We start from the raw sequence: 27,539 nt of genomic DNA on the forward strand, positions 1-27,539 counted from the left end.
CCGACTCAAGTCAGCTAGCCTCGAGAACTGGGGTTGGGTACCAGCCGTCGCTGCTGAGTGCTTTCCTCATAGTTCTTTACCGCGGTATGTCAGCCTCTTCGTCCCACTCTTCCCTGGATGCCATACAATGCTCCCCTGAATTCCAGAACCCCAGAACAGTTGTTTCAGTTTCCACCTATCCACTAGCGGTTTGGGGAGGAGGGTTGAGTACTGTGGCTCCCTACTCCACGATCTTCCCCAAAAGTCTACTAGTATATCTTATTTGACCCAGTATATTGGAAACCTTACCATGTCAATAAGTAATCAATATAAGACATTATTAATGTATGTGTTTTACACTCACATCTCATCTCAATTCTGAGTAGTCACATCTCAGTGCTCAAAAACCAAGTGGGCAGTGACGGCCATATTGGACCATTCAGCTCTAGAACTTCTGCAGTCTGTGGTTTACTAGTTAATTCTGTGTGTACTTGGTTGTTTGCTCATCATTCTCTAGTGAAGCTGTTCTCCCTAGAGGGCAAGGTTCAGGACTTAGATTTCTGTTCCTACCACAGGCACTAGCATGGTGCTTGGCATTGTGGGCACTCAAAAAGCACATAAGGATGGTTTCATTTATTTGCACCATTAGGCTAGTAGCATCCGCCTCATTCATGGAGAAACAAGAGCTTCCTCATTCCTGCTCAGATTCATTCCTCGCCAATAAGACTCTATTGCAAAGAGGTCTGCAAGCCAATAACTCTGGCCACCTACACTTTATGTAGAGAGAAAGACGTAAAATACTCGAGCTGAGAAAGAAGGACCGTGAGGAAGTTTCTTTTCCTGGTAGAATCACAATAAGCATTGAATTAAGATGTGTATCATTACCAGTTTTATAAACAGGGCTTGTAAGAGGAGAGTGTTGGCTTGCTTATTTGGATACAAAATTTTCCTACTTTTTGCATATTATCTGAAAATAACAATGATAAAGGGGGAATATCCTAAAGGAAGATGGTGTCTGACAGTTTTCCTCTTTCTGGCATGGCCTCCATCTACTCCTTTAAGGAAGGAAAGCATGCTTGGATGCTTAAGTTGGTGATGTCAGCAAATGCCCCCAGAGAGAGAACACATGAAATGCTGCCCTACCATCAGGCTCTGCTCTGTAACCAAAGGCTTGCTTTAATTTTTGCAGAATAAAGTATTTTTTCCTTCTGCTTTTCATGAAATGGCCTGAAAGAAGTCATCTTATTTGTGGTCTCGAAAAAATTAGAACTATGCTGATGATGCCTGCCATTTAGGGTTTCCAGTAAACAATAAGAAAACTTTGTTCTTGACAATAAAATTAAAGCAAGCAATGTTTCCATTACCTGGCAGGGGATGCCTCACCCTCCACCCTCACCCCACCCCCCATCCTGACAAACAGAGCATTCTGGTTCCCAGAGGGGAGAAGATAAAGTCGGTCAGATTTGTATATAGAAATGCAGTGGACCTTTCAGCTAATGTGAAAAAAGACATTTAAGAGAAAGGCTTTAAGTTGTCCCGAGTGCAGAATTTTTAAAAATCAGTTTTACTTCAGAAAACAGTACATATTGACGCTTAAAGTTCCAAAACCCTTATGATTTTAGAAAGACAGAAATAATTTCACAGTGAGTTGAAATGATGAAAATCAATGGGTCTCAAGATAAGGACATCTGTATTTTACTCTGACTAACTAGATTCCATGCTTTCTTTTCCTGGCAACTTTGCCTGCCATCGCTCAGATTTAGACCCATTTATGGCCAGTTGCAGGTAAACAGTTTTAGGTAGATTGTGGTCATAGTGTCAGGAGTGCCCAAGGTTAGTTTTGGGGACTGAACCATGTGCCACGCAAAAGATGTGTCGATTCTTAATCAGCATTCCTGTGGGGGCGAACCCTTTTGTCAGTGGGGCCTTTGGAAGAGGTTAATGTTAGTTAAGGGGAGGCCAAGTTGAATCAGGGTGGGTCTCAGCCTGTATGACTAGAGGCTTTATAAAGAGAGGAAATTGTGACACAGTCAGGCAGAGAAAGCCACAGGAAGAAGCCAGAAGAAAGCACAGGGGAAAAAGAGAGCTCACCATGGGACAGAGGACTGCCATCGGGGAAAAGCCCGGTCTTGCTGACATCTTGATTTGGGATTTCTGGCCTTTAAAAACTTCTTGTTGTTAAGCCAGTCAGTGTCTGGTATTTGTCATAGCAGCCCTGGCAAACTAAGGCAGGATAGATGGCACTGCCAGATGCAAACTCTGTTTAGCCCTGCGATTAGCCTTAAAGCATTAGAGCTGTAGAGCAGACTGGGTGAGTGCGACCCCAGCTGCCAGTGACCTCCACATGAGCTCATCTCAAGAACTGTCCATAGGGTAGTTTCCTCTAACATAAGCCGCCCTTCTATAGCTCTCAGTGCCATGCCTACAGGGAACTCACGGGTCCTAGTGTCGCGTGGCCTGAGCCTCTGCCTGGGAGCTTTCTCGGCCTCCCAGGAGCAGCTCATTCCAGAGGGGAGTTAATACCCGCCCAGCCTCAACAGCCTTCAGCTAGCACCTGAAGGGAGACGGGAGATAAAGACTCCCCCACTTTTCCCCATCAGTGGGCATATTCTACACTATTTCCCAGAATTACCCACTGTGATAAGTCCCAGTTGTCCACAGTTAGTCTTCATAAAGCACACTTTATTGACTCCTTTCTCCATCTCATTTCCCTACTGGTGTCTCCCGGCAATAGCATGTACCTCCATCGTTGACTCATGCCCTGCTTTGGGGAGAACACAACCCCAGGCTCCTTCTAAAATGGAACCATAGCACAAGTCCATTTTCCCTCATGACCATAGCTCATATGTGTTCACTTTCTCTCAACTTTCCTCTCTGTCAGCGTTTTTGACTAAATTGGATATTAAGCATTGGCTCGTAAAGTTATTTAAGCGCAATCTACCAGTCATTGTTGGAATTCTATGGTGACAACATCCAGGCAAGATAGTTCATAGAAATCATTTATGCACACTTCTAAAAAACAAACCAAAGCTTAATATTTTCCAATTGTACTTCCACGTTCAAATTTTATCAGTGATATAATCAAGTATCTCTCTCTCACTATAAGCAGTATCAAAGGGCAGGGTTCCCAGCCTCATTCTTCTGTGACTTTGCAGGGGAGTAGATGGCAGCTCTACCCCAGTAACTCAAACCTGAATACATGTTGTATTTTTCCAGTACATCACAGTTCAGAAATCTTGGCACAACAGCCCCAGAGAATGTCACTTAATGGGAAATGGCATGTGAGACTGAAAATGAATAATGAAAGGTCGTTGGCCAGGAGGTCCCTCTTTCCATTCGAAATAGCTTCCCTTCTCTGAAATGTGACCTCCGCCTGCCCTGAACCCCAACTAATGATCACCTTCTGTAAGTTACTTTTTCCCTCTAACTACAAAAGGCTGCGCTTTCTTTTGCCAGATAAGTTTGTTGAAAGTTGGTAATTGGAAGTATCACCTTACAGAAACTTTATGAAAAAGACTTGATGGAGACAAGGTTAATGGATTTGAGTTTTTCATTCTGTGTGCCCAAACGGAAGGGCGTGGACCGTTTGTTTTATGAAGTCCATAATTAATGAGAGAAAGGAAGGGAGGAGTTTATTGTTTTTGAATGAATTATGAGCTACACCCTCCGTTCTGCCTCTTCATTTTGGAGCTTCTTTGAACAGAGTTTACCGTTAAATACCAAAAGAAATGTCTGTGGCATTAATGCCAAGAATGTAAGATTGAAGTCACATCTTGGAAGGGTCAATGTTTACTGTGAGTGTGGCAGACATCGGTAGGGCATCCTGGGAAAGTATAAACCATACTGTAAGTTTATACCGTCACTTTCAAAACTTGAATCTGATTAATTCAGTAACTGCAACTATTACTGCCTCGAGCACCGGCCGTGTGCCGGGGTGTTCACAGATATCTTTGTTGAGAGTGTGCAAATGGGGCAACGTTCTCACAGAAGTCAAACATGGTTTCCCCCCCAACTCTCTGAGTCCAAAGCCCACGGTCTTTCCCCTAAACTAGGGGTGAAACAAAGGCCCTCGGGCCAAATCTGGCTCACCCGTTTTTTGTAAATAAAGTTTTATTGGCACACAGCCATACCTATTGGTTTGTGTGTTGTCTGTGGCAGCGTTTGTGCTACAATAGCAGAGCTGAGCAGCTGAGACAGAGGGCTTGCAAAGCCTAAACTATTTACTGTCTGGCCCTTTACAAGAAAAGTCTCCCAAGCCCTGCTCTGTGCCATGGAAAAATCTCTTCTGCCTTCTCCACCCCCCAACTGCGTCAGCAAGCTGACTTTAAGAAATCCATTTGGGGCTTAAAAGTGGTTACCAAAATTCTGGAGTTAGTCCTCGTGTTTTATCTTCTACAACCATTGACTCAATGAAAGATGTAGATGGAAAAATGTTTTGATTCTGGCCAGACAGTGCAGGCTGACTGGTTCTAGAACTTGTCATTTCGCTTCTGTTATGGGTATTTCAGATAAACCGAGTTTATTAACAATATCCACATGGATTGAGTAATTACCATTTGCCAGTCCCTCCCTAGTAGCTTATCATGTATGAAGTCATGTAGCTCTCACCAGGATCCACCCCAGGGTTTCTCCACTGTGGCACTGTTTATATTGGGGCCAGATAATTCTTTGCTGTTGGGGGCTGTGACATGCATTGTAGACAGTTCAGCAGCATCCCTGGCCTCTACCCACTAGATGCCAGTAACACCCCCCCTTTCCTGTAGTGACAACCAAAAACGTCTCCAGATACTGCCAAAGGTCCTAGGTGGCCAGTCACCCCAGGTTGAAGAGCACTGGTATACCAAGTTAGAGTTGGTGTTTCCCCCAGGATGCAGATGAGAAAATTGAGATATGGAGAAATTAAGTAAAGACCCAAGAACACACAGCATACTAGTAAGTAGGAAAGGCCTGACAGTCGAACCCAGGTAGACTTCCTCAAGACCCTGAGTCCTGAACCGTGGTCTCCTTCAGCACGCGCTCTTTCTAAGAAGTACGTCACCTTGGATTATTTTCCTTGTCTGGAGATTTTGCTTTACTGAAAAATTCACGGTGGCAACATCATGGATAATGGCCATGTTGTGTTGGGATGCTTTTAAAACACTCCATTGTGTGAGGTTTCAAATTTTCAGGCACTAGCAGTCCCTTTTGTATGGCCCCAGGGCCTGGAATGTTCATCGCAGTTGCCTTTGGCACTCAAAAGCCCCTTCAGTTCACCACTGTTCCACCCCCGCCCTTCCCCAGCAGCGCACCCCAGGGTGCAGAGCCCACTTGGATGCGGGGTGTCTCCATCCTCACGTCTTCCCGGCCATGCAGCAGTGTCTTTACAGCTCAGGGCACACTGGAGCTCTGCCTGCAGCACTGTTCTCCTCGAGGGGGTGCGATGGTTATGCTGCATGTTGTAACACCACTAACCCTCTAAGTTTGGATGTAGATGCAAAATTATGTATTCCAATTAATAAAGGAAAGTGCTTTTGAGGCTCAACAAGAAAAGAACGCCACTGTCAACATAATGGCAAAAAAGAGAACTGTTGTGTGTGGTGTGTGTGTTTTGTTGCATAGGCAGGTCCTGGGAATTGAAGAATAAGAAAATGTTTTAACCTCTCTCAAGGTGTAACCTTCATTTAAGTCACTATAGAATGCACAGCATTGCTTTTTCTCTAAGGGCCAATTCTGAGCAACTTTGTAAAGTCAACATTTATCCTTTAAGTCCCCAATCTCATTGGCCGTGGCTTCAAAGACTAAAGGAGTCGTGGGTTTATGGTACAGTTTCCACAGGGCGCCGGCGGTGGGCTGCTGCGCTGCGCAGCTCCAGGGAGCAGCATCCCCGTGGGATTCAGAGTGAATGGTGGCCTCTGGAATTGTGCAACCCCGGGGCCCCTCTTTCCACAACACCGTAAAGTACTATTTCCTGTCTCCGACACATCAGGGTTATCCTAGCCCAAGCCTGCTCCAGCGTTTCCATGTGTGCAGCTAGGAAGTGATCTGTCAAGTCAGTGTCTCCTTTCCAAGTAGGAAGGAAAGGGTTTGATTTTGAAAATTCTGGACATGGCTAACTCATTTCAACAAAGAACTGCAAAATCGCATGAGGAGTCCTAAAATGCGTTAGTTCGCTTTCACCTCTGAAAAGTGGCCAGACATTTTTTCCCTACTAATGTTCCCTTCTAAGAGTTTCATAAACCATTTTTAAAGATTTTAAACCCAAGCCTGTCTGAAATCTAATGATGGTTATACTATGCACCGAACGTCTCATTTTGTCGTCGAATATAAATCAAATTACAAGAGTAAGCTTTTAGAAATAATACTTAGAAACCCTTTACAGACTGCTAAAGAATATTTCACAGATGTGTAGTCTACCTTTTGGTGTTTGTACGTAATTAAATCCCTTTAATGTTTATACATATGTGACGAAAAAAAAATAGTCGGCTGTACCCCATTGCTTCCACGAAATACTATACACCATAAAACTCTTATGCCGTAACACTTACCAGAGGGGGCTTTTTACTGGGTATTGCTAACCAAGTGCTCTGGAGAAAATGGCTAACGCATTTATTTTATCATTAACTATTCTGGGGAATGATTAAGTAAATGCAATTGCATTTCTAAAAATGGAAGGCAAACCGTGCACCCGGTGGGGCTCTGCCTAGGATGAGCCAGTGGGGACTTACTGATTGTTAATGTCTAGTACAGGTGGAAGTGCAGAGTGACCCAGATCTCAGGGGGATGAGGACAAGACCTGACTGCTGGCCTCTTACACTCTCTCCATTACTCAGCTTTCTAATTCTTCTTTCGTCAGCCGCTGGAGGGTCAGGAGAAATAGTCTTGCTCAAAGAGAAGCACCAAATGACACTGGAGTGGCAAGAACGGGTCAGAAATTCCGTGCAGGCAAGACTCTGTTCTTCTGTGTCTCACATGATTTCCTTCCTGGTTCTAGCCTTTTCCTTCCTGTAGAACCCATATGACAGCCAGGAGAATGGTGGGTGGTAAATAAAAATGCATTTTGGGGGCCGGCCAGAGTGGCTGAGCAGGCAGAGTTCTCGCCTGCCATGCTGGAGGCCTGGGTTCGATTCCTGGTGCCTGCCCATGCGGGAAAAAAAAAAAAAAAAAAGCCCATGTTAAAAAAATAAAATGCAATTTGAGAAGAGGTTGGTAGGTCGAAAGCAGAGCCAGGAGTGCCTGCAAGTGCCCTTTCCAGCCCTCAAGGGACTTGTTAGAAAATTCTTGTCAGACTCCCCCCAGAAATCCCCACCCTCAGCTGTGCCCTCTGACGTTACACTCTTCACTTTTATACCACCTGCCATGATCTGAATTTTTTATATATTTCTTTACTTCTTAAACCTGTCCGTCCCCCTACACTCAAATGTAAAATCTGTAGTAATGGGGTTTTGTCTGTCTTGTACCCCACTGTATCCTCAGGCCTTAGAATGCTGTATGATGCGCTGTGGGAATCCACTTGGGATTGTTCAAATGAACAAATGAGTGAAGCATTGAATGCTGCTCTTTCAAAGTGAAGATTGCAAATTTTTTTCTTTTAAACTAGTGCGGTGCGGTGGCAAAACCCTGATTATGGCATCGCAGCCTCAGAAAAGGAGTTAGGGCCTAAACTAAGACATGACAATAAATTCTCAAATCTTTAATAATTAAGATTGGATCTCACTTTAGAGGAACGTATGGTAGACTCTTTTGCAAAGAGATAAAGTGAGTCCCTAGACGTGAGCAATAGGGGAAAGATGATGCATTCGATGATACCGGATGAAGAGGAGTGTGTGCTGAGCATGTGGGTGAGGCCAAATCAGAGATGAGACAAAGGTGAATTTCTGAACTTGAGGTGCTGGTGTGATATTTACCCATAAGTATAATGTAGATGAGAAAAAAAATAGCAGGAAGGAACCTGGGATGGGGAGAGGCCCTAATTAAAATGTATTTTATCCTGAGATGTCAAGGACAGTGAAGAGCACGTGCTCCACTTGCAGTGTGGGCCACAGGTAGCATACAGAAGCATCCCACCTGGGCATGTTTCCTAATGATCTCCACTCTATACTTAGAGTGCATCTCAGTTACGGACCTACACAAGACTGAAGACACAATTGGAAGTGCAGGTTTAAGGAGGGAAGGTTTGGCGGTTGATTCTTGCATCCTTAGATTGGCCCTACTCAAAGCATTTCCATCAGTTGCCAAAGATTTCAGAAATCAAAAGACATGAATCAGAAGGTGAAAACTAAAATCATAACCAGGAGCAGTCCAAACGTGGGAACTAAAAACACCTGAACACGCTGCAAGTAACTAATGTACCCTGCCATGTTTGAGTTAATAGCCCATATAAGAGAGGAAGTCCAACCAAACCATTAACTCTTTTTTAAGTGACATATAAAACAAGACTGTGGAAAACTTCTGTTTAGTGGAATAATTTTGGAAATACAGCACAGTGTTCAACTTATTTTATTATACCTTTTGCAATATGGGAATGGTGGAGTTATAACAATTTGGAAACTTAATCAAAATGGAAAAAGAGATGCAATTCTTCTGCTTTAAAAAGAAAGTCAAGTCTGCATTCCTTGGAAAATGCTTGGCCTAAAATTAACAGATCATGTTCCCAAATTTATGGGAATTTACACTTTGGGACAATGGTGATTGTGGTAGCAGCTGTCTCAAAACATATTTGGCTCAACAAAGATTTTGATCCATTTTCTTTATAAGGCAAACCTACCCATCCTAAAAATTGAATATGCAGAATTTAGATTAAATAGAACCCCATGTTATAATGGTAATCAGGACACTTTTCCTACCATAGAACAACCCAAATCCCAAGGATTCAAAGAGTGAAATGGATCCCAAACTAATTTGTAGCCTATTAACAAAATGATTTCTCATTGCAGACGAGTATCTCAGATTTTCAAATGGTTTGATGATTTTTTCGGATGTTCCCTCATATATATGAATTCATATATTCACCACAATAATCCCACATGGCTTAACTGAGCAAACAGGTATTATTCACCTCATTTTTCAAAGTAGGAAAACTTTGAAATGGAGCCATTCCATGACTTGGCCTGTATCATCATATGGGTGAATCGGGTACTCCATGTCATGTTCCGTGGTTCCTACGCTAGGATTGTCAGTGGGGTCTGTTTTAGTCTGCTAAAGCTGCCAAAATGCAATCTGCCAGAAATAGGCTGACTTTTAAGAGGGGGAATTTATTAGTTTACAAGCTTACATGGCTGAGGCCATGAAAATGTCCAGAAAAAAGGCTTCAGCACATACCTTCTTTTTGAAGACTGGCTGCCTCTGTCACATGGCAAAGTACATGGCGGCATCTGCTGGTCTCTCCCATCTCTTCTGGGTTTCATTGCTTCCAGCTTCTGGCTTCAGTGGCTTCTTCTGTTTCTGTGACTTTCTCTTTCAGCTTCTGTGACTTTCTGTCTGTGTTCTGTGGCTTTTTCCATGTCTTCTCAGGCTTTCTTGGAATTTATCCTCTTATACAAGACATACTCCAGTAAAAGGATGACGACTCACCTGGGGCACACCACAACTGAAATAACCTAATCAAAAGGTCCCACCCAAAAGAAGCCTACACCCACAGGAATGGATTAGCTTTAAGAACATGATCTTTTCTGGGGTCCATAAAACCTCCAAACCATCACAGGTTCTCATCAGATTTAGTCAGACTAGAAGAGCTGTAAACATAGACTATTTTAGTTAGGACCATACATTACAATCAGTTGATTTTTGACAAAGGTGCCAAGACAATTCGGTAGGGAAAGAATAGTGTTTTCATCAAATGGTGCTGGAACAACTTGATATCCACATGCAAAAGAATGAAGTTGGACTGCCACCTCGCACCATACACAAAACTTCACTCAAATTGGCTCATGAACCTAGACATAAGAGATAAAACGTAGAAAGCACAGGCATAAATCTTCATGACCCTAGCTTAGGCTCTATCTTTTTTTCAGCTCTGACACCAAAAGTGTAAGTGAAAATAGAAAAAAAAATAACATAAATTGGAGTTCATCAAATTAAAAACTTTTGAGCTTCAAAGGAAACCACCAAGAAAGTGAAAAGACAATCCACAGAATGGGAGAAATTATTTGCACATGATACATCTGATAAGAGACTTCTATCCAGAATCTATTAAGCCACACAGGATAGGACTTAACAAATGACTATGAATGCTGAATCATTAAATGGATATCTCTTTTAGTCTCCAGTATTTTAGAACAGCTGGAAGTAAAAACCTAAAATTGTGAACTTAGAACCCACATCAAAGTCTGAAATATGTTCTACAACTAATTGTGGTGCCATGCTTGGAAATTTATAGCTTTTTTGTATATATGTTATTGTGCACAAAAAAAAAAGAAGGAAAGGAAAGTCAATTGTGATGATAAAAAAGTATTTAAGCTCTCTAGCCTCCTATATTCTGGAGCAGCTAGAAGGAAAAACCTGAGAGGATTGTATGGTAGCTCATGACAAACTCTGGGATCTGTCCTGTAGCTACTTGTTGAAGAAAACTACTGCTTTGAAAACTACTGCTTTTTTCTTTCTTTGCTTTGTATATATGTTATACTATACGATAAAAAACGTTTAAAAAAAAGCCGCACAATTCAATAATTAGACTTACGGCCCAATTTAAAAATGAGCAAAAGATCTGAATGGGCATTTCTCCAAAGAAGATACACAAATGGCCAATAAGTACATTAAAAGTGCTTAACACCATTAGCTTTAGGCAAATGCAAATCAAAACCACAAAGAGATACCACTTTACACCCATCCTAAATTTTAAAAGACCGGCAATAACAAGTGTTGGTGAAGATATGGAGAAATTGAGAGCCTCATATACTGTGGGTGAGGATGTAAAATGATGCAGCCTGTTTGCAAAATAGTTTGGCAGTTCCTCAAAGAGCAAAACATAGAGCTGACATGTGAGCTGGCAATTCCATCCCTAGGCATACCCAAGTGAACAGAATGCGTGTGTTCACAAACTTGTACGAATGTTCAGAGTGATATTATTTATAATAATCAAAATAGAAACACCCCCAAAGTCCATCAGTGGATGAATGAATAAGCAAATTGTGGTATATCCATATGAGGGAATATTATTCAGCCATAAAAAGGAATAAAGTACTGATATATGCTACAGCATGGATGAACCTTGAAAACATCATGCTAAGTGAAAGAAGCCACACAGAAAAGCCACACACATATTATTTGATGCATTCCATTAATATGAAATGTCTAGAATAGGCAAATCAGTAGATAGAAAGTAGATTAGTGTTTGCCTAGGGCTGGGGTGGGGGGTGGGGAGGTGGGAAGTGAGGGTATGGATCAACTGCTAACGGGAATAGGATTCCTTTTGGGAGTATTGAAAATGTTCTAAAATTGGATTATGGTGATAGTTGCACAACTCTGTAAATATACTAAAAACCACTGAATTGTTCATTTTAAATGGGTGAATTTTATGATATGTGAAAGATCTCAATAAAGCTGTAAAGAAAATAATCAACACTCCCCCCTTCCCCCCGAAAAAAAAAAAAACCACCAAATGGATCTCACCACTTTGTGTTTACACAGTCCTAGAGAACAAATAAATCCAATACCTGCTCACAGTATTTCATGGTAACTACTTGCTTCTGACATTTTACCCTCCTTCTTTTTGAAAGGTCATTTTCACTATCCATTCATTCAACAGATAGGTTTGAATACCTATTCTGCATCAGCCACAGTGCTTGGTGGTAACACCACCTCACTGAATAAAACAAAGATCCCTGCCTTGTCAGGGCAATCAGATTGACCTGGATTAAAGGCTCGAGTTTAATTCAGCATTTAGGGCTCATTCTAGTAGATACTTCTCAAGTGTAGGTATTACTTACCAGAAATGTCACTTCCCCAATCATAAAATACCCATGTTATCAATATGATCCCATCCTTTTCACAGTTCAGTAGCTGTCAGTTATTAAATTCAGTTTGAGGTCAAAAGAAAGAGATGGAATTTATTGAGTAGTAGAGTTTCAAGTAAGTATTGCAATACGTTGCTGAATTTATTTGGGAATCCTCAAGGGAACTAGAAATGATGACCTAAATGTAATGATGAGAGAAATTGAGTCAGGTGATAAACTTCCTTGAAATATTATTCTGAGTTCCACATTCTGTACTTGTCAGTCCATGCATGCAAATGTTTTTCCTGGTTCACTGAAGGAAGATTCTGTAGATGCCGCCATGTGCTCAACCACTGTAGGGTGAGATGACCTGGTTTTGCCATGCACAGCCAATGACCGTCATAGTCTCAATGAGAAGATGTCTTGAGCACTCTCTTGGTCATGTCTTAGAACCCTCAGGAATAAAATCCAAGCAATACTGGACCTCTGAAATCAGAAAATGGTTTCTCTGAGCAGCCATCAGCAGATTTTTATCCTGAACTCATGACCTGGCTTCTAGTTTTTCTCATTCATGAAGAATGAAATTATGCCAGTTGAAATACAGTATCTTGAATCAAAAGCTTAATGACTGGCCCATATCTCCTCCCTGAAATATGCTAGAGTAATCAGCGCCATTGTCATTCCTTGCTACACTGCAGCTTTTCCTGTGGCTTTGGTAAAATAAGGCAACTCAAATGTGCTATTTGTATCTCCCACAGCTGTGCAACTGGGTCTCTGTGAACAAGCATTTCAGAATTGTCCTGAGGTGGAAGAAACAGCATATGCACAGTATTTCCCAAGCCTAGTTGCCAAGAATGAGCTAGTTGTAATCCTTTCTTGTATACAGTGAGGCTCAAAAACTTCAAATATAAGCCACTGTATAATGATCCAGCTTTCCAGGAGAATGGCATGCTTTCATTGCGAAACCTTGGTCTTTCGGTAGTACATATGCCAGGAGTTAAATTTAAAATTCTGTGTCATAAGATTGATCATATATTTCAACCACCCTATTTCCTGTTTGGTATATTTTATAGTGATTAAATTCAAAACTGATGTCTGTATTTCAAAGAAATGGTAAAGAAATGTGATGTAACCTTTCCACCCCACTTTTGGAAAATTTGTCCAAATGACATTGACAGTGATCCATCCACCACAAAAAACTCAGATTAGTTGTTTTTTTTAACTTACTTTTTAATAATCCAAATTTGAAACATTGTTTTCAAAATACACAAATACAAAAAAAATATTTTTTTCAAAATACAAAAAAAAATATGGCAAATATATTTCAAGTGTCGATTTACAAATCATCGGTAATGGCTATGCACATGTTGTGTTAAGAAAAATTCTGAGGTTGAGTCTGTCTTCTCAGAAAAGTCTGCTGTCACTGGATAATCGTGTCTTGCTGGGATGCAACACAGGGAGTGGGCATGTCAGTTCAATATTTGCCACCCCTGTTCACCTTTAAAATTGGAAGAAGAATTTAAATTTAAAACATCTTTTCAGAGATTATTAGAAATATACTAGTCTAAGTTAAAAACAGCATGTAACTGAAAACAAAGGCCAAATTAATGCTTACCCATTGTATCTATCCTGTAGGTTAATGCATCACGTCAAGAAGCCAAACTGATGGAGGAGTGTGATCTTCTCATTGAGATCATTCAGCAGAGACGACAGATTATTGGAACCAAGATCAAAGAAGGGAAGGTAAGACCTCTAAGACAGAAGACTTCATCTTCTCTACCTGGAGAAAATGTCACACTCCCATGCACTTGAGTGGGGGTTTGAGGAATATTAGACACTCTCTTTTTCTATACGTTCTATAATTTCCTAGGCCTAGTTCAAAGGCCCTTGCTTGTCAATTTCTTTCTCCATTGCTGTCTTTAGATGATCATAGCCCCCTGTGCATACCACTAATGAAAGGCCTGCTCCTTTGCACAACTCCAGGGGGCACCATGGCAGGCTTATCAAAAAGAGGCATTGTCCCCATTCTCTCTTCTCTATAAGAAGGTGGGTTCCATGGAGGAGGAGTCCATTTCCTATTTACTTTTAATATCCAGGCAACTAGCAGACTATCTGAGTATTGAATAAATGAAAAAGAAGTCAGATTTTCTTTCCTCATGCATGGCTTTATTTTATTACTCATCTAACCAGACACTGGATAAAAGGGGTATTAGTCACAAGGTTTTTACAATCACGTGGTCACACAATAAAAGATATATATGGTTATACAACCATCAAAGATCAAGGCCACTAGGTTACAGTTCAACAACTTCATGTACTTCCTGCTGGCTGTTCTAATATACTAGAAACTAAAAAGAAATATCTGTATAATGATTCAGTAGTAATAATCATCTGTTAAGTCCTAACTTCTCTGTTACAATTCCTACCTCTCATTTGATCCTTCTCTCAATCTTTAGGGATATTTGGGCAATGACCATTTTAACTTCTTCATGCCAAAAAAGGATGTCAACATTATGGGATAGAGGAATGCTGCTGGTTGATTTCTTGGAGAGACTGTTTTCTCTGGGTTTGGGGGCTATCTGTCATAGGATTCATCCGGAGACTTTAAGTTTTGGAAAAAATGAACATCTGTAAAATTCTTATAGAATCTTAGAGAGCCCAGGGTCTTCTTAAGGGTTTTCATGAATATTGGTGGTTGGAGCTTGGCATACCATGGCGATTTATAATATCTGGCTGAAGCTTGTGTAAGTTACCTCCGCAATGACCCCTCAATTCTAATTGAAATCTCTTAGCTACTGAATTCTTTTCCCTCTTTTGGTCAAGAAGGCGTTGTCAATCGCAAGATGCCAGGGCCAGGCTCATCCCTGGGAGTTATGGCCCACATAGTGGGCAGGGAAGAGAGTTTATTTACAGAGTCTGGCTGAGAGAGAGAGAGAGAGACCACATCTGAGGTTCTCTGGGGGTGACTCAGGCATAATTACAGAAAGGCTTAGCTTGGCCATTGCAGAAATATGTTTCATAAGGGCTAGCCTCAAGATTAAGGGCTTGGCTTCTTAAATTTGGAGTCCCTAATGCTTGATAGAATAACAGGAATTTCCCAGGTGGGGAAGTTTAATAGTTCCATATTTTTTCTCTAGTCCCCCAAGAGGGTTTGCAAATACTTTTTTATCTTCTGCCCCAAATACTCTAGAATGTGTCAGCGTACTACATTAAGCTATACAGAATAACAAGATCTCATTCCCTACTCTAGGCTCCATGTAATTAGGATGTTTAGATAAACTGAGAAGATAGGTTACATTAACTAGTGTGCTATAGAAAATTTAAATTTTAGACAAAATAAACATCTCTTCCTTTGGTCTCACACAGAAGTGGGAGTTTTAAAACACAGACAATATCATCCTTTACTCTGTATTCTGACTTAACTTGGTTTTAACCAGATCAGCTTTAGTCATATCTTGAATTGAAGTCTGATCTCTTTTTCAGCTTCTTTAACAGTTGCTGTATGGAGTAGTGCTGACTTTCAGAGCTGCAGAACTCTAACTCTGAATTCAGGTGTCATACAGATACTCAAAGTTCCAGGGAAATACCTGGTCATACACATAGAGCACAGCCTCTCAGGCTTTAGAAATAACAAAACTCAGGAATAAATGTGACTGCTGAAAGAACCTACAATCTAGGCACTAATTTTCTTATAAGCATTTTCTATATGAGATCCTATACTATTTGCACAAAAAGAAGTCAGGTTTTATATATAGGAATCATGGAGTGTTTTCCCATGCTCTGGAGGGAACTAAGACAGGTAAAATTTCATGGTAGCAGAACTCCTATACTTCCACTGTATCATGTACTCCTTTGTGAATATATTAATAGTACTTCTTTTAGTATTTCCTATGCTTTTACAGTAAAGTATATTCATAAAGAAATTCACAAATTTATATTATAGTACTTATGGCCATTTTCTGATTTATTCAAAATTCATTCAGAAATTATTGGTAATTTTAGAATTCATCACTCAATTCTATGTTTCAATTTGTCAAATTTTTACTTAAATACTTATGATCCTTTTTATCTTGCCCATTTCTCTGCCACCCTGAAAAGATGGTTCTCTAAATTTTTTGAAAAGCAAAACATGCATTCAAGGGCCAGCTATAAAGCTATAGAACTACAGTTTAATGAAGTTTGTGAATTAAATCAAATTTGCAAGAATTGACTATCTATGGGGGTTATAATAGTTGATGTTTGTATTTTGCTCTAATTTTTACAAAATTTCAAAGGAACCTTTAATGTACCATGTTTTAGATTACTTTGCCTACATCAAGTGGAAAGATTTATACATGTAAATTGCAATGTGATTGAAAAGTTAAACTCGTTTCGAAGATGTTATGATTCTGTCATTAACCCAGCCAAGGATTAAGTTAAACGTGTTTAGAAGCACCTTTTCCCCTCATAGAAATGTAATGACTGAGAAGAGCACTGTGCATCAGGCAGGAATCCTTACAGAATATATTTCCTCTTCCATCATTGTGTAGTGCATGTGCACATCTCCTAAGGCTTGGCATCTCCAAGGTTCTCAGACCCCTGGCTGCCTGAAATGCAGATGCAATTAATTATCACTATGAATAGGAAAGGTAATTTGCTACCTGTACATAGATGTACAGCTTTCAAGACCCCCATTAGTTTCATCTTGCTGCTCTAAACTGACCTCAAGCAGTGGCTTACAGCAGCACGAATTTTTTATCTGACAGTTAAGTCTGAAAACAGCCTTAGGAGGCTGAGATCAAGGTGCCTGCAGAACTGAGTTCCTTTTGGAGGCTCTAGGGGAGAACATTGTTTTGTGCCTTCTCCTTATAGGGACCACCTATGTTTCTGGGCTTATGGCCCCTTCCTTGCATCATTTCAGCCCCTTGTTTCCATTGTCCCATCTCCTTTCACTCTCTTGCTTCCCTCTTCTAAAGACATTTGTAAATTACATTGGTCCTGCCCACATAGTCCAGGATCATCTCCCTTCTTAAGTTCATCACATCTGCAGAGTCCCTTTTGCTGTGTAAGGTGACACATTCACAGGTTCCAGGGACTAGGATGACAGTGTCTCTGAGGGCTCTGACTCAGACTACGAGAATACTCCAGCAGGCCTTCCAGGTCCGTGTGCCCTCCCTTCCCTTCTTTAGCCTGAACTTCCCAGCACAAGGCATTCTCTCATGAGCTGGATCAAAATAGTGAAGATGTGTCCCCAGGTTCCTGTCATGGTGATGCACAGAGTAGGGATACACCCAGACCCCCAAACAAGAGGTTGGGGCCAGAAGTAGGTCGCCACCTCAAAGCCAGGATTGGTATGCAGGCAGGTGTGGCAGCTATGACTTCAGCTCCTACAGATAAAGAGGCTGTGATGCTTCAGATCAAAGGTGCTAGAAATGCTCCAGGTGGGACCCAAAATTGAGCTCAGGCTCACTGTTTAGTGCCTTGGGCTGTCTAAGACTCCTCAGTACACTGAAAGAGGCTGGAAGGAGTATTGCCAGCCTCTCCGTGGGGTGATGGCTTTTAGCAGATTTCAGGTCAAGGATGCCAGAGCAAGTCGGTGGCTCCAGGCCTGCGTATGCACTATGGCCACGATGCCCTCAGAGCGGGAGCCTCAAAAATGCCGAGATCAGACCACATCCCTGACTCCTGTCCTGGCACAGGGGCCAGGCGACGGCGACTGTAGATGCTTTAGACCGGTAGGCAGAGCAGAGAGGGGGAGAGAGAAAAGAATATAAATGACCTCCCATGTGAACTGAAACTCAAGCCAAAATTCCAACCCATTGAAAGAAATCTTTAATTTCTAAAAATACAGCCAATCAAATCAGCAAAGACAACATTATCTCATCCCAGATGACAGTAATTTTATGGAACAATCTGAAAAAAGCCTTCAAAATAAATAGTCTTAAGATGTTCAAAGTAAATGAAGCAGTAACTTCTATTGAAAAGCTGCAAAAAAGGAGATAAAAGGGAAACCACAAAAGAAGGAAATGAAATAACGAAAAAAATGGGTATAAAAATCACAAATTAACAGTTTGGGAGGTGAAAATGTCAACACTGAAATTAAAAAGAAAAAGAAAGAAAGAAAATTCAGCTGCAAGAGACGTTTAGAAAGTGAATTTTGTTCTCCATAGGAAGATACAAAAAGTTCTGAGTGGCATTAAAGCATGACAAATGCCCATTAAGTTTGAACAACAACAACAAAAAAATAGAAAATCATAACTGTAAAACTATAAAATGGGACTTAAATTTTTTTTCACATACTTGGCTTGGAGAGGAAGTATTAACAAATTTCAAAAGCTGACACACAGCCCAGATTCTGTGACCACAGATACATCTAATTAGAAATGATCAACAATAAAATAATAGTTTTCACAATGTTTGGACACTTTAAAATTTACTTTCAGATAACTAAGTTTTCACAATAATAATTTTTAAAATGTTTTTTAACATTTAACACAAGGACAGATCTGTACATCATAATTAGTAGAAAGCAGCAAAGAGATATTAGAAGGCACTTCACTTATTTTAAAAAGCAATAGAAAAAAATATTAAAAGTAAGAAATTAAGCTCTCAACTTCCAGTTTCCTGTCTGACATGTAAAGAGTTTGGAAGTCATCATTCCCAACCTCACTACAAGAAAAAAGCTGAAAAGCCGGAAATTAACAATTCCTTAGATCTGTCTGAGAACTGAGGTGACAAGACAAATCACTGTGCTGTGAAACTATTTGACTTCCTTTGGAAAAATCTGAAGCTAATAATGCTGCAGATGTTGAGATTTGGCAAAGCCGGTGGTGTGTCCATGAAGGCTCATCATATCACTGTTGACATTTTCTGCGTGTTTGAAGATTTTTCTGCTTTTAAGGATGTATTTTCTGAGGGATATTATCGCAGGGGGCAACATTAGAAGGCAAACGTCACTTGGAAAGGACAGGAGTCCAATTGGGCTTTCTCTTGAATTAACACTTTGATATCTTACCAGGGACCAGTTGATTCCAAAGCCTTGAATTCCTTGTGTGCTAAGGCCATGGACAGGGCATGTGGTGACAGGTATTTCAAGGAGTTAAAGGCACAAGTGGCCACAGCTCCACAAAGGGAGGGTGCAGCTGACCATGGCCCATTTCTTCAACCTCGTGACTTTATACCTCAAAGCGAGGAGGTTGCCATTCATGTGATGTTGTCCACTCATGTCTACTGGCACTTGTGATTCCTGCTCTCAGATTCTTACATTTCCCTTGAAATAAATAGTTTGACGGCCTTTAGAGTCAGACAGACTAGAGAGGCTCGGGCCACGAGACACCCAGGAAAAAAAGATATTCTTCTTTTCTCTGTAGCAGAAGAAAAGTTTCATGTTGACACCCAAAAGCTTTCGGCAAACACCAGGTGATGCGAGCTGTACATTGAACGTCCGGACCCACGTCTGTGGAAGACTGCTGAAGGCCAGAGCTAAGTTGAAAAAAGGTCCCTTCTCTTCACTGCTTAATCTCCAAATGTTAAGAGAATTAACTTGGACTAAATATTCGGCCTTTTCCATAGCCTTAATGAAACACTGAGTGCAGGCCTCATCGTCGATTTGGATATTTGTGTTAATTGAGCATTAACTGTTTGAACTTGGCAGTTTCTGAGTATGCATCCCACATAGATCTAAGAAAGCTTTTAAAAACGCATCTGAGGTCAAATAAAGGGCTGCTTTTAAAAGTGTAAGTTATAAGAAACAACAAATAAAATTGTATAAGCAGACCTGTGTTCCCTTGAAAAGATATTCCAACTGACAAAATATGTCCATGATGAGAATAAATTCCAAAAGTGACAATGTGGCAAACTCACTTCCCCAAGGCAAAATGAACAATCAACTGGAAAAAGCTTTCCTTGCAGCTGTAATACATATACCTTTAGAAGCTTATGCGTCCCTATCTAGTAATTCTTTTTTTAAAAAATCTAGTCATATTCTTCGTGTCAGATTTTAAAATCATAAATAAATTAAAAAGTTTGGTCTCAACGAGAAATCAGTTCTTTGCTGAATGTTCAGTGGCTCATGTTGAAAATTCGTACCCTGTAGGGCAGTGTTTCTCAGAGTGGGGTTCAAAGCAGGGCCTTCGAATCAGGGTCCCTTACATGGGGGGTCAGCCAGCTTCTCTGTCAAGAGCCAGACAGGAGCTAATCTAGGCCTTGGGGACCAGATGGTCTCTTGCAACAACTCAGCAACTGCCGAGTGCTGTCGCAGGAGCGTGCCTTTGGATGGGCCAGCAACCAATGAGCATGCCTACGGGCCAGTGAGACTCTGTTTACCACCGCAGGTGATGTTCTGGGTTTGGCCCCCAGATCAAAGTCTGGGGGGCCCCTAGCTTAGAGCGGTAGTTTCTTTTTGTTTGGTTGGTTTTTTTACTGGACCCCACTGTAAGAAATACATCTGACATCACAATCCAGTGTGCACACACACATACACGTGCAAATCAAAAATGTTCTGGGCGGGTCACGGTGGCTCATCAGGCAGAGTTCTTGCCTGCCATGCTAGAGACCCAGGTTCCATTCCCGGAACCTGTCCATGAAAAAAAAAAAAAAAGTTCTACAAAATGCAACGTGCCCTTTCTATGAGGAACACGCTTGGCTATTTTCATTTCTCCTCTTCTCTTCTGTTGAAGAATTTTTAATGGTAGCCCTGACCTTCCTAATGATTTATCCCCTGCAGATCCAGAAACATGCAACGCTTGTTAAACTGCAAATTGCTGCTGCTCTGCCAATCACAACTCCTTAACTAGAATATTGGAGAGTGAGTCCTACCCTCTACAGTTTGGTTTTTTAAAACTCCCTAGTTGAAAGCAATAGGCTGAGTCCCCAATCTTGGGGTTTGTTCATGTGAAACTTAACCCCACAAAGGATAGGCTAAGCCTACTTAAAATCAGGCCTGAGAGTCACCCCCAAGAGAACCTCTTTTGTTACTCAGATGTGGCCTTTCTCTCCAGCCAACACAACAAGCAAACTCATTGTCCTCCCCCTGTCTACGTGGGACATGCCTCCCAGGAGTGTGGACCTTCCTGGCAATGTGGGACAGAAATCCTAGAATGAGCTGAGACTCAGCATCAAGGGATTGAGAAAACCTTCTCGACCAAAAGGGGGGAGAGTGAAATGAGACAAAATAAAGTGTCAATGGCTAAGAGATTCCAAACAGAGTTGGGAGGTTATTCTTATGCATTGAATAGATATCACCTTGTTGTTCAAGATGTAGTGGAGAGGCTGGAGGGAACTGCCTGGAAATGTAGAGCTGTGTCCCAGGAGCCATGTTTCTTGAAGATGATTATATAATGATACAGATTTCACAATGTGACTGTGTGATTGTGAAAACCTTGTGTCTGATGCTCCTTTTATCTACCTTGCCAACAGATGAGTAGAACATATGGAATAAAAATAAATAATAGGGGGAACAAATGTTAAAATAAATTTAGTAGATTGAAATGCTGGTGATCAATGAAAGGGACGGGTAAGGAGTATGGTATGGATGAATTTTTTTCTGTTGTCTTTTTATTTCTTTTTCTGAATTGATGCAAGTGTTCTAAGAAAGGATCATGCTGATGAATATGCAGCTATGGGATGATATTGTGAATTACTGTATCACATTCTGTAGAGCAGAATGATCATTAAAAACAATCCCCGGTTGATTCTTCTGCATGCCGGGTTTGAAAGGCTCCAGTCTGGTGGGATGTTGGATAGAATCGTACATTGACCTACAATTAAAATGATGCCCATTTGCTCTCTGGGGAACATTCTTGCATTTTTTGGAGGAGGCTTTCGTTTGGGCTTGCTCCAATTAGACACATTTACAGACAGCTTTTCCCACTCTGTCTTCTTCTTAGTCACTTTAAGATCTGAAATCATGATAGAAGGAGAAAATGGTGTTCAGGCATCATTACGTTTGTAATATATGTGGTCACTAACAGGCATAGCCAGAAGATAAGTGATTGACAAGAAATTATTCTAGAAGAATATTTTGACCTCATTTTCTTTTGTTAAAGCATTTTATTAAGCATCTTCAATTCTGCCGTACATTTGAAAGCATCCTAATGTTGTTTGATTAAATATTCCAATCACTTGACTTCTTCTAGGGATTATAAACTATTTTTCCTTCTGAATTTTCCTTTCCCTGACAATTTCTTAGGGACATGCCCTAATCTCCTAAATTGGACTGGATGCCTTCCTTAGCTTTGCCTCTGGATGCCAGAAGCTAAATTCTCTTTGGTGTAAAATAGATGTTACTTTATTCAGCTAATGAACACAGTTAATCTGCCAGAAAACTTCGCTCTACTGGTGCCAAGTTCAATCTTTTACCAGGCTCACCACCCCATCCGGTGTGCACCAAAGTTTTGACACTTCGTTCTCTGAGTCTTTACTTTCAGGAATTTGTCTCACCTTTGCACTTAAGAATTGAGGCTGCTGTTCTCAATTCACCCTTAATTTCCTTTGCTTCCTGGAGTCCATAGCTGGAGCTGCACATCACTCAGAGGCTTCAAGTTCTGACATTTCCTTCCTTCCTTTTCCTCGATTAGAGCTAGACAGGGATGGTAATGACGACCTGGAGAAAGAAGGAATTTCTTAGAGTTAGCGGGAACTCGGCAGGGAGCCTGAGCCAGCCTTGTCTGCAAGACAGATTAACCGGCCTCCTCCCTACCCTTTCACCCAGGGTTATTTTCTGTTCCAGAATTATCTGAGAGCCAGCCAAGACCTGTCCAAGGGTGCATGGATGGGGCACTCGGCACACGGCAATCCCAATTCACGCTCTCATTTTAACTTGGCTTCCGGCCAGCAGTCCTGATCTCACAGGACATTTCAGACACCAAAGGGAACAGTCGAATTGGTTACCTCGGCCTTATCGGGGCCGGCCCCAGAGGTTTGGGGCAATTAAGTCTGAGGGTCATTTTTGAGTGAGACACAATCAGGATATGGAATGAAGTTTGCGAACCAAACATGCGTTTTTATCACGACTGGGAAATGCTTATCAAAATAGTTCTTAGTTATCAACTAAGCACAAAGTGCCTGGAAATGACGTTCCCAGTTCCCAGCGAGGGAAATGGCCCAGCTGTGCTTTTTTTGGCTGTCTCTCATCTGCTCAACAGGAAAAATATTAATCAATGGGAAAAAAAATGCTCCCTTTCTGTTAATTAACACATGGATTTTAGATAGTGTGGGAATTAGTCATACCTAATGCTTTGACATCACAATTTTCTTACATGGACTGCAAATAGCTTTTTAGAAATGGCTTTTACTTAAGCCACAAATTCACCCCCATAGAGATGTTTTGTTTTATTTGTGGCACAGCTGAAAAACTGAGCTGGAGAAAGTTCCAGAGTTCCCTACAGTCTGATGTAAGGGTGGGGAACAGTGAGTCCCTTTACAGTCAGGGTCTGTTGACCCTCTGTAAGTTGCCACTGGGCAGACATCTTATTTTTCCATCAAGAGGGAAGCAATTCACAATTCGGCATTTCCTCATGAAACAAATGAGCTACACTTCTCCAAGGAGGTAGAGAATTTCTCAGACAAGAGGACCAGAGCTGGGCTTTCCATGTTTTGATATTTCGCCATACCTCCTTCTGGAATTTTTATTGGGAGACAGTGTACATCCAATAAAATGTACGCATCAGAAGCTTGCAGCCATACCCCAAAAACTGAAAACAGGAACTCACTCAGATACTTGCACACTAATATTTACAGCAGCATTACTCAAGTAGCCAAAAGAGGGAAACAACCCAAGTGTCTATCAACAAATGAATGGATAAATGAAATGTGGCTTACATTTCATACAATGAAATATTATTCAGCAATAAAAAGAAGTGAAGTTCTGATACATGCCACTGCATGGAGGAACCTTAAAATCTGCATGGTAAGGTAAGCCAGACACGAGAGGACAAAACAGTGTATGACTCCACTTGTACACAATGTCTAGACTAGGTAAATTCATAGAGACAGAAAGGAGAAGAAAGGTTATGGATGGGGGGTTCTTGCTTAATCCCTGTTTGTGGTGATGCAAACATTTTGGTAATGGATGGTGGTGCTGGTAGCACAGGTAATTAAAACCACTGAAGTGCACTCTTAAAAATGGTTCCAAGGGGAAGTTTTCTGATTTTATACATATATATCTATCTCCGCAATAAGCAAAAGAACGCGTGCAGCTAATGCCCTTACACTAAGCAAGCCCAGGCAGGTAACATCTCCATGCCTCTTGGGTTCCAGGTGGTGAGGCTTCGGAAACTGGCTCAGCAGATCGCAAACTGCAAGCAGTGCATCGAGCGCTCGGCGTCCCTCATCTCGCAGGCGGAACACTCGCTGAAGGAGAATGATCACGCCCGCTTCTTGCAGACAGCAAAGAGCATCACCGAGAGGTGAGCCAGGGCGGCCGCAGGGCCGCGCCCACGGGGCTCCGGTAGCTGGGACGCGGATGCCCAGCCTTGCCCTCCCCCTGCTCTTTTTTCCATTTAGCAGGCTGAGTACCAGAGAGCATAGAGCCCCTGAGTTGTCTTGTTCCAGCTAAGGATGCGTGGCTTTGACGTGCCAGTGCCCTTTCAGTAACAGCCTGGAGTTCAAGGCCTTTGAAACAAGAAGAATAAAAATCAGCCTGCTTTTGCGGGGTGGGGGTGGGGGAAGCTTCTGGCCACACAAAAAACAGCATTTACTGAGACTCTTAGACTTGATTTTATCGTGTCCTTGATAGCAAAGAAAAAAAACGAAGGCAGGTAATATAAAAAGGAGTCTTTCCTTCCACCGCGGGACCCATCTAGTAAAAACGAAATCGCACAGGTGCTGCTCTCTGTTAAGCCTGTTTTTATGTGCTTGAGAGGCTTTGCATCTCCTGAAAAGGTCAAAGCAGGCTCCTGTGGGAGAGAAAGGAGCAAACTGCCAACCTCAAGCCTCCCTTTAGAATACCCTGTCTTCCCTGGTGGATTTAGAATGCTGTCATGTGCGTGGTCAGCCGGGCCGTGAGCCGGCTACTTGATGGGCATAAAAGCGACTGGCCCGTTGCTGTCACAACCCCCCAGAGCAATTCCAGTGAGTCCACAGACGAGCGCTGGGCTGAGCCGGGTACACCCAACGCCACGTGAGTGTCGGCTGTGTCCAGCTCCAGCGCCCTGTCTTTTCATTCATCTTGATTTTCAGAGTCAATTGCCCTTTCCCTCAAAGCAATAATGGAATCTGACGACTGGAAGACCCCAGAGAGCTCGTTCACGCTGGCCTTTACCACAGAGCAGGGGTTGGCAAATCTTTTCTGTAAAGGACCAGATAGTAAATATCTTTGGCCCCGTGGGTCATACCGTCTCGGTCACAGCTGCTCAATTCTGCCACCCCGAAGGTAGCTGTAGAGCACACAGGTCATATAGAAAGAGTGGACGTGGCTGGATTCCAGGCAAACTATTTACAAACATGGGCACTGGGCCAGATGTGGCTTAGGGGGAAAAAAATGAGCCTTTCTCACTTACAACTCTTGAATTCCTTCAAGGCAAGAGAAGGAAGGAAGAGAATCTAATATTTACTGAGTGCCTGCCTGTGCGAGAGACTGGGCTGGGCTCTCACTCATCTCATCTTGCTTAAGCCTCAAGATGGCGCAGAGATTGGTGTCGATATTTCTGTTTTCACTCTTCTTTCAATAAGAGTGGTATAGAGTATTTTTACAATTCCGGTCTAGCGAGTGTCCAACCGGCGTCACTGTGTTGCTTCCTCTATCCAAGAAACATTGCCTCTGCGGCTGGTTCGGTGCCGATTTCTTCCAAAAGATGTGGCTACCAGCTGGTTATCATCCCTTTTACGTCCTCAAAGCGCCTCCTCCCCACCCTAAGAGAGGCCAGTTTCTTTCCTCCTGCAGTCCAGATTCCAAGCGTTTAATTGTCTTTGCTCGTCTGGCTGTGCTCCAATTTCCTTACATTCATCCTAAAGTTCAAAACTAGCAAATAGTACACTTAATACCCCAGCGTGCCCAGGACACTCTAGCAGCGCGCATTTGCACCTGCGTCATGGTTTCCAACTGGGATCTCAGAGTGCTTCTCTTCAGCTATAAATTGTGCAACGTCCAGATTGAAGTGGCTGTGTGAGCTGCATTTCTCAGCAATCCCTAAAGAAGTCGACAGGGTTTCACGTGCATGAATTCTTTCCTCGGGAGAGGAGAGGATGTGGCCCCCTAACAGTTACGATAGGATCCTCTGAAAGCCCTGCTTTTGAGGTATCACAGCAAGTACCTTGAATGGCTGTACTCTCTCTCCCTCATGTTGAGCAGGGCGTATCCTGCCCCATTCAGCTCTCCCTCTAGCAAGCCCATCTCAGCAAGAATGGCAGCACAACTTGGATTTTCTCTTCTACAGAGAACAAGCTTCCGTCAAGTTTTAGTACCTAGTGCATGTCATATTTGCTAGGAGGCCCTTATCCCTCTGTTTCCATCTCTATTTATCAATCCTCTTGGTTGATTTCTGCCTTTCTTGCTTTCCAATAGCTGGGATGTAGTAAAAGAGAGTGGGGCTTTCAGTAGGAATTAAGAGTCCTGGGTTCAAATCCCAGCGCTGCCACTTTTTAACTGTTGTTCTTTGAGTTCATCCGTGCTTATAAAGTTGGACTCATGATAGTTACCTCCCTTGGCAGTTGTGACAGTCTTGCTGAAAACGTCAACAAACAGGTCTGAGACATCACAGGTGTTCTCTAAGTGTTGGGTGACTCTATGCTTGCATATTTCCATATGTCAGGTGACCCCTCTTTGTATTTCTTTATCACATTGCTGGTCTCTGAATGTTCAGTCATCCTGTTGCTTCGCATTCTTGTCTGGGACACGACGTCCTGGTTCTCCAGTTGCCTGTTGTGTCTGCCTAGGGCTTTGGATCCTGTACACTTCCAAACCATCTTTATTTTTTAACTCAAGTGTGGAAAGCCCAGGAAAAACCCATAATCCTGCAGGCGTTCCCAAAGGAAGACTTACCTTGCAATTTTTCTGCGTTGTTAAATCACTTCAAGTGGGATATGTTCTCCTACGACTGGAATCAAAACTGCAAAAATGCCTTCAATTCAGAAACAACAACAAAATCCAAAAGGACAGAGAGCTTTACATGACAGAAGATGTAAATGTTTTCAAATCCACTCGTAGACTCTGCACAGAGGCTTGGTGTGTCCGGGTCTAATCTTGCTCCTGTGCTCCAAGGGTGCATTTGATATAGAACCCACCACATCCTCAGAGCCACTACCATGCCGGTCTTTGGTGTGGCTGCACGTTTCCCTTTATGAAATTATGCTAACCAAGCAAAATCACTCACTAAAGCCAGGCATCAGAAAGTTTGTCTATTCCTTATGTGAAATATAAAAATTAAATCACTTTCTGCAGCAAAGTCTAGCAAGAGGGTGGCCAAAGAAAAGTCCCTCTGCACACTGGTACCCCCTTTTTACAGCACCTCTGAGGGTCTCAGACCACACCAAGTAAACCCTCTGCTCCTCATCACAACAGGTAGCTCAAGGATCCATCAGGCTTTCTCAGAACATAGGCAAAGAACTCTGAAGTGTCCACTCTGAAAAGGCACGCATTGCTGAGTCCTAAGACTTGAGTGCATCTGAGGAGCGGTTTTTCAAGTGTATTCTGCAGGGTGTCAATAGGGGTTTAGACATCAGCGGGGTTCCAGG

General features: G+C 42.0%; 1 protein-coding gene across 3 annotated transcripts in view; it reads left to right on the forward strand.

The window, feature by feature from the left end:
* MID1 (midline 1) overlaps positions 1-27,539 on the forward strand; it is a 349,759-nt gene that overhangs the window by 290,077 nt on the left and 32,143 nt on the right. For all 3 annotated transcript variants that reach the window (XM_077146131.1, XM_077146132.1, XM_077146133.1), the window contains exons 4-5: positions 13,524-13,631; positions 24,126-24,274. In XM_077146131.1, the coding sequence (XP_077002246.1) occupies positions 13,524-13,631; positions 24,126-24,274 (257 nt within the window). The remainder of the gene's footprint in view (positions 1-13,523; positions 13,632-24,125; positions 24,275-27,539) is intronic.

This window comes from Tamandua tetradactyla, chromosome X, assembly GCF_023851605.1.
Source record: "Tamandua tetradactyla isolate mTamTet1 chromosome X, mTamTet1.pri, whole genome shotgun sequence".
NCBI lineage: Eukaryota > Metazoa > Chordata > Mammalia > Pilosa > Myrmecophagidae > Tamandua > Tamandua tetradactyla.